At 34.9% G+C, this 12040-nt stretch overlaps 1 protein-coding gene across 1 annotated transcript; it reads right to left on the bottom strand.

Moving 5' to 3' along the window:
• Nucleotides 1-3003: 3003 nt before the first annotated feature.
• Nucleotides 3004-10497, bottom strand: LOC148609249 (uncharacterized). The gene is made up of 6 exons (XM_088540615.1): nucleotides 10279-10497; nucleotides 9108-9245; nucleotides 7680-7759; nucleotides 6527-6624; nucleotides 4591-4640; nucleotides 3004-3201 (listed from the first exon to the last, which is right to left on the bottom strand). Exons 1-6 carry the CDS (start codon nucleotides 10423-10425, stop codon nucleotides 3073-3075), a joined length of 642 nt encoding a protein of 213 aa, XP_088396741.1. The 5' UTR covers nucleotides 10426-10497; the 3' UTR covers nucleotides 3004-3072.
• Nucleotides 10498-12040: the final 1543 nt, after the last annotated feature.

Genomic DNA, 12040 nt, shown 5'->3' on the forward strand with positions numbered 1-12040 from the left:
TATTTTTGCTTTTTACCCTTTGACCTTAAAGTAGTCTGACCCTCTTCTATGGAAACGCAGGTTACCTGGAGAGGGAAAATGACTTGCTGTACAAAAGTACAGTGAATGTAAGTACAGAAAACAGTCAAGTAAATCTCTTACTTTTGTTAATATACAACTGAATGGAGTTAAAAATGGCAATGTTTTGATTATCATTTAAATGGTTAGATCCAAAGATTAGAAGATTTGTATTGATTTCAACAGGGATTTCAGCTAGAGATGCTAGAAGTTCAGTTCTTAGAGTTCGATATTTTGGACAGTGGAATAAAAAGTGATCAGTGGTTTCAATTTCGCCACAAGTACAAGTAGGTGAATTGACAAGATTTAAACAAAAAATATATGGGAATTAAGGGCGATAGAATTCAATCGCAGTCGTGAATGTAGTATTTGTCCTAACCTTGTACCGGTATAATAGTAAGCTTGTACTTTATCATTTTGACTACGAATTAGGCGCTTAAAGATTGCAGTAGAATCTACTGTCTTGACATTTACATCTAATTCGTTCCACAGTTTTACTGTTGAAGGTAAAAATCGTCTGCGTAAAGATTAGTGCGAGTAAAAATGTTAGCGATATTATTTGCTTGTCTAGTACTATGCTTGTGGCGATTTGCAATTGTATCAGGGACAAGATCTGATAGGTAATTGGGTGTTTTGTCATTTAACAATTTATGGAAAAGAACAAGTTTATGAGTTTTACGTCTAGAGGTCAAAGTTTCCCATTTAGTTTCTTCATAAAGTTTTTGTAAAGAAGTAAGCCTTGTCCCACCAGTTACAAATCTTGCTGCATCAATTCGAACATTTTCTAACTTATCTATCAAAGTTCGATTTTGAGTATCCCAAATGACATTGGCATATTCTAAACTGGGTCGAATGAAAGACATATATAACTTTTCCAAAGTAAATCTATCAAGAATCATTCTACATTTCCTTAGAACATTTAATCGGTTATACGCTTTTTTGATAATGTAATTGATATGATCATGCCAAGAGCCGTTGTTCGAAATCATTAGACCAAGATGCTTATGATTGTCTACAGACTGAATAGGCTGATTATTTAAATATAACATGGGTTGAACAGGTTTATTGTTTTCCGAGAAATAGTAATAGTCTCTATTTTTCTGGCGTTGAAGTTAACCAACTATTGTTTAGACCATTTATGAATTTTAAGTCAGTCGTCACTAAGTGTGGAGTCTGTGTCGTTAGGGGATTGACTACGAGGAAGAGACTGGTATCATCCGCAAATAATCTGATGTTTGCTTTTATATAAGTTACTATATCATTGATAAATAAGATAAATAACAGGGGACTCCAGCGCCAATGGGTAACCATTCCGAAGAACCATTTACGACTACGCTTTGAGACCTTCTCTCTAGATGATTTTTGAACCAATTTAGAAGATTACCCTAAATTCCAGCCTGTTTTAATTTAAATAGTAAACCCTTATGCCAGACCCTGTCGAAATCTTTGCTAATATCGCTCTAATTTCTTTGCCGCTGTCCAATGCTTGCCCTAATTCGTTGGTCATGCTTACTAATTGATTAACCGCAGAGTCTCCTTTAGTAAAACCCGATTGTTTATTATTTATGATATTATTCTCAAGTAAATGATTATGTACATGTCTATAAACACAGCGCTCCATGACCTTAGAGATTACACTTAAGAGTGAAATAGGACGATAATTTTTAACATCATTGGAATTATTACTTTTAAATATGGGGGTTACATTAGCCCTTTTCCATTTGTTATGATATACTGCATTTTCTAGTGATAAATTAAAGAGTCGACACTGTGGATATTTTAAGATTCCAGCTGATACTTTAAGCATGGGAGGGCTAATCAAATGAGGGCCAGATGACTTCGACGGATTTAATATTTTAAGAACATCTTCTACTTCTGATTCCTGAAGGACTAAGTGGTCTAAATTGTTATTAAATAAGTACGAATTAGAATTAGAAAGCTGAGCCTCAGTGTCATCAACATTGGCCTGTGAAGCAAAATATTTATTAAATTCGTTCGCTTTGGCGCATTCGTCAAAGATAAGATTATCATTGACTAAAAGCGGGGGAATGCTATTTTCATCACCTTTAATCCCTGTCAACTGTTTTGCAATTTTCAACCAATTAGTAGTCGAGCAATTTTCATTAACGAGCTTTTATTATGAATTCATTATTATAATCATCTCTTGCTTTACGTATTAGGGCATTCACATCGTTTCGTATTTTCCTAAATCTATCCCAGCGCGCAGGTATATTGAGACGTTTAACTTTATTATGTAGCCTATTTTTTTCTCCTAATTTCTCGACGAATACGAGTTGTTAGTCAACGAGGACCCCCTTACGAAATGTCACTATTCTACTTGGTATAGATTTATCAGCAGCAAGTAAAATTGAATCGGTTATCTTATCGAAATTGCGTGCCATGTTTTAATTCCTGAATAAAATGCAGAAAATTAAAAGTAGAAAGAACAGAATTTTACCGCGTCGGCTATCATTTTTTAAAGATAGTACTTGTTTTCCGATGCAGTCGGTATAGTTTCACCTGTTACCGTTTGACCTTTAAGACGCTCTTCAATGGGAACGCTAGTCACATGATTGCAATTCAGTTTCCCGATTTGCCAAAAACTGATAACTTAGTGGTGTTCGAAAAAATTGTGTCGTGTCATGTTTTATTTTCTTAATGAAATGTCAGAAAATACAAGTAAAAAGAACAAAATGTTACCGCGTTGGCTATCTTTTCGTGAAAGGTAGTACTTGTTATATTTCATAGGCAGAAGTTTCACATTGTATAAGGAATTCAGTCTACGTTATCTGATATTAATTCATCTAATATATCATATAATCTGATTTCGAAAAGATGCAAAACGATGTCTCTACAAAAAAGAGCGTAGGGGTTTCTGTTTAAAGAGCAAATAAAAATTCTAACTTTTTTGTTTCCAATGATCCCAGAGCAGTGTACTATGACATGTTTGTATTCAAATTCATTTATTACAAAACAAAAACTATTTACATAGCAAATCATTATTTATCACAGAGATTAGAATGATGCCAACAAGTTATGAACGTTCCTATATCGAAGTGGAAGTTCTCTCTCACACAGTAATGGCGTGGACACTGAAGGATCCTGTCTCACAATGAACTGCCGGTTGGCGAAATCCAGAGAACACTTAAAAAAAAAACAACAAAAAATACATTAGTACATAACATTATTTTGGAAGAACGTGAAATAATCAAACTCCGAATTAGTTTATTAATTAAAGCAATGATGTGTGTGCAATGACTGAAATAAAATGAAATTGCTTGTGTAAGCGTTCTAATTCTTAGAAGGCAACACTTCCTTGGGGAAAATATTTTGATAGGATTGTACAAAGAAACATCTAATCGATGTTTGATCATTTCAAAACGACGTTACAAAAGAAAAGAGAATAAAAAAATGACACCAAAAAATAGGTCAAAACAGAGTTTTATTTCTTAGTGGGAAGTGGAGATTATAAATAAATTATTAGTCTAGTAAAAACCTTGCACCAAATAAGAAATCCTTTTGCTAAGAGCAGCTTATAATAAAGCTGAAGCAGAACGGATGAACATTTTGAAATGCAATACATAGCTCCTGCTCATACCAATAAATGTGTAATTGCGTTATAATAGTAATAGTAAGAGCTAGGCTATTGCACTATAAATTATAAATTAGAAAAATATTTTGCTCAATTAACTTGGCTATAAGTAAGTGAGAAGAAACATCTGACTTTTAATTACTTCAGATTGAAAAGATAATTTGGTTGGAATGTTTCAGTGGGCTGATAGTAGCACTTAACGTTGTATGCTTCCTACAATCTGAAGAAAGAATGATACGTAAGGGAATCAAATGTGTTACACATGTACAACTGTTGTTATAAAATTGGAAGGATGAGTTAAATCACTTATAAATGGGTATAAATTTTGTCTTAAGGAACGGTTTACACCCCCGATATTAATCTCGATGAGGATAAGCTAGTAATACGTATTTTGCAGGCGCGCTTTGTAACTTTGGAAAGATAGTCCTGTAATGATAAAATAAAACCGTGACTAGTTATTCAGAATGCACAAAACAATGTGTAATGTTGACGTTAGGCACTCTCGACCGATATCACTCGGATACCTTCTTATGAGTTCCAAACATTATGACCAAGGCCATTTTCCCAAAGATTCTAAACACATGCAAGCATATAAATGATGATCAATTTCGAAAACCGTTAAATATGCCCCATATTTCAATAAAATCAGTATGGAGAAAATTACAACATACAGCAACTTTTGAAGATCGTTAAAAATGCTTTTTATACATCTTGCTCTAAATTGAACACTTTCAATCGAGAATTCCAATAGAAGCATTTTTCCATCATTATAATGTGTTGTGACAAACGAAAAACACAAAACGAAATATTTTCAAAATGCGCGTATGTAGCGGCTCGTTTAGACAGTAAAAAAAATACGTAAAACATTTATGTGTATAGCTTGAATTATGAAAAGCTTTAAAATGTTTCATCATGTGTCTACGAAGGAAAATAAGTTATACCTCCATTTGTGTGAAAAAGTCGAGGCCCAGCACTAAATCGGGTACATCACCTGAAATAAAGTTTGTATCAGATTCATAAAATTTAAAGTAAGTAAGGCAGACCCACTCTGTAAGGAAATTACTGAAAACATGAATGTTTTGAAAATATCACAATCATTGAAAATGACCAAGTTAAGCATATCATTACTAGGACAGTAAGTACTCACGATTTCGGGCAATGATTTTAACTATATTGCATATCAAGGAGAGCCCAGAGAGGACTGAAGGTGTTCCATATTGTATTTTCAATATACAAATCGTATTATGTAGAACCTATTGATCTGTCTATTTTAGCAACCTTGACCTTTAGGGTGTCTTGCGACAGGCTGGTACTTTTCATGACTATGCGATATCAAAGTCATAGATATGCTTATTTCTTAACTGGATAAGACTTTAACGAGCAGAAACTACTGACCCTTCCGGGACACCTGAGTTCAGCTAAGATATTTAGTGGGGTAAGTTCTGTTATTGTCTTAGTTCCTGTATGGTGTACTTTTGTCCGGTAATGTTTTGTCCAGAGATTTCCCCATTGTTTGTACATTCGGTGTTCTCGGCAATGGTTTGTCCAGGGATTTCCCCATTGTTTGTACTTTCGGTGTTCCCGGCATTGTTTTCACCAGGGTTTTCCCCATGTTTAGTGCCTTCGATGTTCCCGCCAATGTTTTGTCCAGGAATTCCACTATTGTTAGTATTTTCGGTGTTCCTGGCCATGTTTTGTCAAGGGAATTCTCCGGTGTTCCCGGTACTGTTTTGTCCAGGAATTTCCCCTTGTTTTTTTACATTTGGTGCTGCTAATTCTTGATTTCTTGCACAAAAATCTACCATTTAATGTATTTTGAGAAAAGTGTTCTGAAAAAAAAGCTTAGCACAAAAGTTGGGTATAAAAAAAATACCTAATGTCTTACTTAAGCTCAAAACACAGAAAAGGTCAAAACTAATTACAATTACTGACCGACACAAAACGTGGTTTTACTTTAGAATATCAGCATTTAAAGACCTTTCTATCAGTTTACGTTATCTTCCCTGTATCAATTTGAGCCGACGGAGCAGTGTAGCGAATGGAGTCGTCACATTCTGAGACGTTATATATATAAGTCTAAAGGAATCTGCCAACCAGCAAACTTAATGGGTATCGGATCGCCGAGTCATGACGATGCAGCACAAACAAAAAAAAACTATAAGTCTAAAGAATTGTACAACGATACCGATAAAGATATTAATACACTATAATAAAATATATAATGTATATTATATATTTTATTATAGTGTATTAACATCTTTATCGGTATCGTTGTACAATCCTTTAGACTTATATATATATATATATTGAAGGGTCGGAAAAATTCCCAACGATGTTAGAACTGTCAAATTTGCGAAGCAAATTTTTGGTCGTTCCATCCGCGGGACTCTAACTCGTACCGCTGTGACATCTATGGCAACACTGCGTGCACTCGGCCAGCTAAGCTATATAAAAATATAGCTTTCGCTGCCCGGGTCATTCCTCCTCGTAGGATTAATCTAGGACTGTAACTTAGTACACGATGTACGGTAGTACGGGACAATTTATCTGGTTGTTATTATGTAGGATAGAGGATCAAATTAATGATGCATGTCACAACAAATCAATATTATACAACGTCTCAGAATGTGACGACTCTATTCGCTACACTGCTCTACCGGATCAAATTGATACAGGGAAGATAACGTAAACGCATAGAAGGGTCTGAAAAATTCCCAACGATGTTAGACCTGTCAAATTTGCGAAGCGGAACTCGAACTCGTACCGCTGTGACATCTATGGCAACACCGCCTGCGAAAGCTATATTTTTATATAGCCTAGATGGCCGAGTGGTCTAGGGCGCTGGACTTTGTGCAGGCAGGGAACATACATACATACCACGAATAATGAAATCAAAATGGATTAGTCTATTGTCGATGATAAACGGAACTCCCCGAGCAATGTCATACGCCTGGAAAGAAGTGTCGTCAAGGAGTCTAAAAGGAACATAAACACATTTATGCCAACATAAATTTCTAAATTATTAACCAGGTATGTTAACGTTGGGTGCATTTTGTTATTATTTTATGGCAACCAAACTAAATTAGATTTAAACCAAGTAATTGTTTGTTTCTTTGTTTTATCACATGACCCTGTAATTTGCTGCTTGAACAGTATAAATGTTTCGAACAATTTTATTACTTTCATAAAATTGACAAATAGCAACAACAACAAAAAAACTTTTGAAAAAAGCTTATATTCACACAGTTCCATGCAAATTTCAAACTATATGGTAACAATGCAAAGATCTAAAGTATTCTCATCAATAGTAGAACTAAACTGTTGCCCTTAAGGGTACGTTTGTGGACAGCACATCATCATCCAGCCTGTAGTGAACCCAAATCATGACGTGTTCTTTGAACCACAAAGACTTGCTCCCACTATCAAATATACAGTCCGAACACAAATCATGGCGTGTCCTTTGAACCACAGGAGCTTGTATGCAGCCCGACATATTTACAAGTTGGACTGCACATTTGATAGAGGGGGCAAGCCCCTGTATTCACTAATCATTTAACAATGTAGGTATAGGATACCGTCGTCCTATCCATACTGTATTCAAAAGGCGAGCTGCCATACAAATAGATACACCTGGACACGACGAGTTTCTTCGAAGTGGTATGGTGGTTTCACAGAGGCTTGCTGCCGCATCAAATATGCAGCCCGGCTAATATACTAGTCGAGCTGCATATTTGATAGTTGGAGCAAGCCACTACGGCTGGCTGAATTTCTAAAATAAGCTGGTGAATCCGATTTTGATATAAACTCATCTCACCGTATTTTTTTAAACTACATTTCAAAAATGTGCGTAGAACTCAGTTTAAATAACGCAAAAATGCTTTTAGCAACCACTGTTCGACCTGTGGTCAATAGTTCAAAAGTACATATACATTTGTAGTCCTGATCTTTTCGGTGACAAAACATTGTACGCTTAATATACGTATTATCGGTGCCAACATCCAGTGATGACCACTGAAATTTGTATACTTACAAATCTTGATAGAACCTCCTATTGATGATTGAAGTAAGAACACATGTGTTGATTAACGCCTTGGCCTCCCGAGTATGGAACTATAAAGAAATGAATTATAGAATATTGGATCGTCAATTCTTGAAAAACAAATCGGTTTCATTCACTGTATTTCTAGCCCCGGAAATCTTACAATAGTTGAAAAATTTTCCTGATATATGTTCAATTGTTTGGTAATTGTGTTCAAGGGTTTTTAATTTCATTTATAAAAGACTACTATACTCGACGTCACATACAACACATTTTCGAATTGAAGCTCTACTTTTTAAACCGTCGGGACTTACCGCTAGAGTTGTCTCTCTTTTATTTAATGTGAAGATAGTTCGCATATATGCATGACGTGTTAGTACCAACGAGTCGCTTATTAGCTTAAATCATGCGTAACAAATCCTTACGGGAAAATCCCATACTAATATCCGCCATATTGATTTCTACGGAACGATTTGTTTACAAACGAAGTTCGTAAGTCCCCGTCGAACTCCGGTGACAATCGTCCTCTTGATCAACTTCTCGGTATTGTACGTTGTTGGCGTAAAATAAATCCGAGATATCCGAAATAACACCGAAATGCATTCTGGGTTCTTCGGTTTTTGGACAAACCATTTAAACGTAAACAACACCTCCTCACTGTAAACATGGCCGACTTTTTACAATGTAAATATTGGCACCGAAAATTAAAATCTCACCGGAATTTAACGATTCAATGTTTAGGGAGAAGCCGTTTGGCTAAACAAATGAGCAAGTCATTTAAGACAATTTAAACGACGGTAGGTGTCAATAAAGTCGTAGAAAATATTTTTATTCAAATTTTAACAGTATCTTATGTATGTGACGCCGAGTATAGTTTGGGTGTAGTTAGGCCTTGAGCCATAGCTCTAAGTTTACGGAGAAAGCACTTCAGAAAGTGTACCAATAAGTAGACTGGAAGATCCATACTTTTACGTTATATACTTATCAATACTTTGAAGAATACCTTTTTATCAAAAAATCTTGACAAGTAATAATTCAAGCTGGATATGCTCTAAATATCTAGTATTATGATGTCTGCTTTAATTCGCTTTATGTTGAAAATAATAATAATAATTAATTGGCTATATCACTGAACGTATGTTTTACTGTTCTTTTGGGAATATATGATTTCGATTTCCGTTGCAAATGGTCCATGCTCCTAGTTTTTAGTGAAGTTCGAGTTGCTCATTTGCTTTTGTTACTTTGTAAGTATTATTTTAGTTTCCTAATGTTCTTTGTTGTGTATGTCTGTTTTCCATGTTTGGTCTTTGTCACTGGATTGCTTTCTTTTGATTTCCGCTAGAACTTGGTTCCCTTGATTACTCTTTCGACCTGTACAATGTCCTGCCGATTTAGAGATGAAATACCAGAAACATGTACCTTGCATAATATGAAGGGTAGACAGAAAGCTGTATTCCTGTATTGTAAGTGTCTGTCCACAAACCTCGGTCTCCTGAGCGTCTGAAAACTTGGTAGTGTTGTAAAACTGTCGATGGCAGACCTCTGCTCTAACAGTGCCTAAAAATACACCAAATCCTGAAATCACTATTGTCTCACGCTAAACTAGACATAAAAGTGGGGGATAAATGTCAACCTTTTTCTTTCCAGTTTGATTCTGTATTGATTGTTTAGGTAAAGAGAGATGGAAGTATAGTAAGGTACTATATTATTGTGGATTAGGCACGTAATTGTTCAGTACATAAGAAACGATGCATTAAAATATTCAAAAATACTATTTAAGCAAACATTCTATACACTACTCATTATGTGCGGATCCAAGGACGAGCGTACTACGGGTACGACCCCACCCCGTAAAATTGGGAAATTTCTTTTTGCGTGAAATCTTGATTTTTCACGAATTTTACCCCCAAAAATTGCTTTTAATTCTATTTACGGTTCCCTAAAATCCTGGATCCACCCCTGCTTATTAAACGGTGTGAATGGTTATTCAAGTATTTTAAAACCGATACAATTGATTTCTGGACAGTACAGTTTTATTACGGTGTAGTAAGTAAAACGTCGCTTTGAATATGAAATGCAGTTGAATTCGAAATGTAATAGCTAAACCATTAGTACCCAACTTGAGTTCTGATACAAGGATTCAAAAACTAAAACATTGGTGTATTGAAATAGAAATAATTATCACTTATGATATGACGTTGACGACAGCAAGTGAAACAGCTACGGAGAACTGAGTAGAATATAATAGACATATTCAATGCTGGGCGTCTCTTTAGTAACTTATCATAGTAATTACCAAGTTGCACTGATTTATCTTCGGTAAACAACAATATTTTTTCTGTCCTCAATTCAATTGTTTATTGTTAGTGTACGGGTAGTGATTTATCTTATCAGAAAGCAAACATCGTATCCCTAGTATCACATTTATTCTCTATTTTATTACAAAATTCATTGTGTGTAATTCATTCCTTTTTGCTGAAGTATTGTATTAAATCTGTGGTTTCTGCATGAACAGCGATTAAAAACTTTTTTTATATAGAAATTGTACTAAGCGTAAATATTTTGATTCTCGGTAAGTTCGAGTACTTACGTTTGAACACTTCGCCGATAAAACTGAAGTGTTCTCTTCTCCTGATGCCTGTTCCATCCTTTCATCCGTACCCATAGCAACCCCGAGGGTCCTAGATCGTTTCTTGTGTCGAATTGCAGCTTCATGAGCGATTCCATCCTCCGCCATTTTGGATTCCGGGGACCAACGCGAAGCATTCCGAACAACTTGAGAAAATTAGCTTAGTGTGACACGAAGCGATAACCACACTTGACAGCCTGATGAAGAGCTGATTATAAAATCAATGTCGTCATAAGGTGTTTTTATAGAGAAACAAAATAGATATTAGCATATAACGTATGATGTTATCTTAGAATCATGCAAAGAATAAATTTTAAGAAGTATATAAAGTACTTTGTAGTAATACTGATTTACTTTTATAATGGGTTTTACGCTTTGTTAATTTTTGTTAAGCGAAAATTAAAATTGAGACTTATTCCACTCTAGTGGCCAGATGGTTCTGTGCCGTTGTCTTCAGATCTGAACTTAACTTTAGCTCATGAAGCATGGGGTTTCTCGTAAATCTCTTTTTACTCTACTAAAAACCCTTACTTATTACATGTAAGACAGTTGACTCTGCACGACTAATTAACTGGTTGTAGCTCATACTTTAATTCCTTTTTGCCCTTTTTTCATTACCCCGGACCAATGCCACTTTTGCAAGTTGTAAGCTTGTTAAATTACTGAAAAACTCCTCCCCTCTCCATAAAAAGAAAGACACAAACCAAACCAACACGTATTGCCATTTTTGACACTACAATATAATGTATATAATTATTTTTTTTACAGTATATAGCGAATGTTAATTTGCATGATTTGTGTGAGGTCCTATACAGAACGGAGAGGTGCTAATGGACACTTTATCGATTGTTCATTCTATTTAATTTGTTTCTTTATTTCTTATTGATGAGAGTTCATTATTTTGGCTTGCTTCTTCGACAGTGATTGATTCTGAAGTAAGTTAAGCAGACCAAATATATCCTAATAAGGAACGAAAAATGATTTTGAGCAGTCACGCAAGAAAAATGTGAATTCAATATCTTTCATTTTCTTTAATGATTTCTAAACGATATATATGGAAGATAAAATATGAAGCAATTACCTGTGAAATTGGTTTTTTTTTTTTTGCAAATAACAATGTAAATACATTGTTGATAATGAAATAAAATATTGTAAACGAATACAAAATTAAAAACCTAAAACAAAGACAAAAAAGTACAAAAGCAAAAAAAAACCTAAAAAGCCAGGTGAAAATGTTTACCCAAAATGAAACTTCTTAATCTTTTTTGTCTCAACTATACAAACTAATGAATTTTAGCCATCAATAAATGTAATGACGATATAATGGACTGGCATTAAAAACTAAATAACGCGGAGAAAGGTATCCACTACTCTCTCTCTCTCTCTCAGTGTGTGTGTCTGTCTGTCTGTCTGTCTGTCTGTTAGAGGGTTTTTTATTTACTTTAAGTGTTTACAGTTCATCTATATGTATACTTGATTGTGACGTTTACTATAAACACGTCATAAATTGTCTGCGTCTTCTCTTCTTGGTCATCACGTTTCGCGTGCATAGAGCAATTAAGATCCTTTACTATTCCAAACTGTATGATTATCTCCGTACGACCAACACTTCATTATACAGACATTACTTGTCCAGTCAATAATACATTCAGTCCACTGTGGAATATTTGACTGAAATCCTTCAACACTGCAAAGCTCATTACTTTATTGATAAAAAATCTTA

Source organism: Perna viridis, chromosome 8, assembly GCF_037379345.1.
Source record: "Perna viridis isolate PV_CMFRI_1.1 ecotype Kerala chromosome 8, ASM3737934v1, whole genome shotgun sequence".
Classification (NCBI taxonomy): domain Eukaryota; kingdom Metazoa; phylum Mollusca; class Bivalvia; order Mytilida; family Mytilidae; genus Perna; species Perna viridis.

Excerpts from the sequence above, each read along its gene's own strand:
- LOC148609249 (XM_088540615.1), bottom strand. The coding sequence starts at position 10,425 with ATGGCGGAGGATGGAATCGCTCATGAAGCTGCAATTCGACACAAGAAA. Across the intron at positions 9,246-10,278 it reads TATCGGCGAAGTGTTCAAAC|GCACTGTTAGAGCAGAGGTC; the intron begins GTAAGTACTCGA and ends GTGTATTTTTAG. Across the intron at positions 6,625-7,679 it reads AGGAGGTTCTATCAAGATTT|ACTCCTTGACGACACTTCTT; the intron begins GTAAGTATACAA and ends TGTTCCTTTTAG.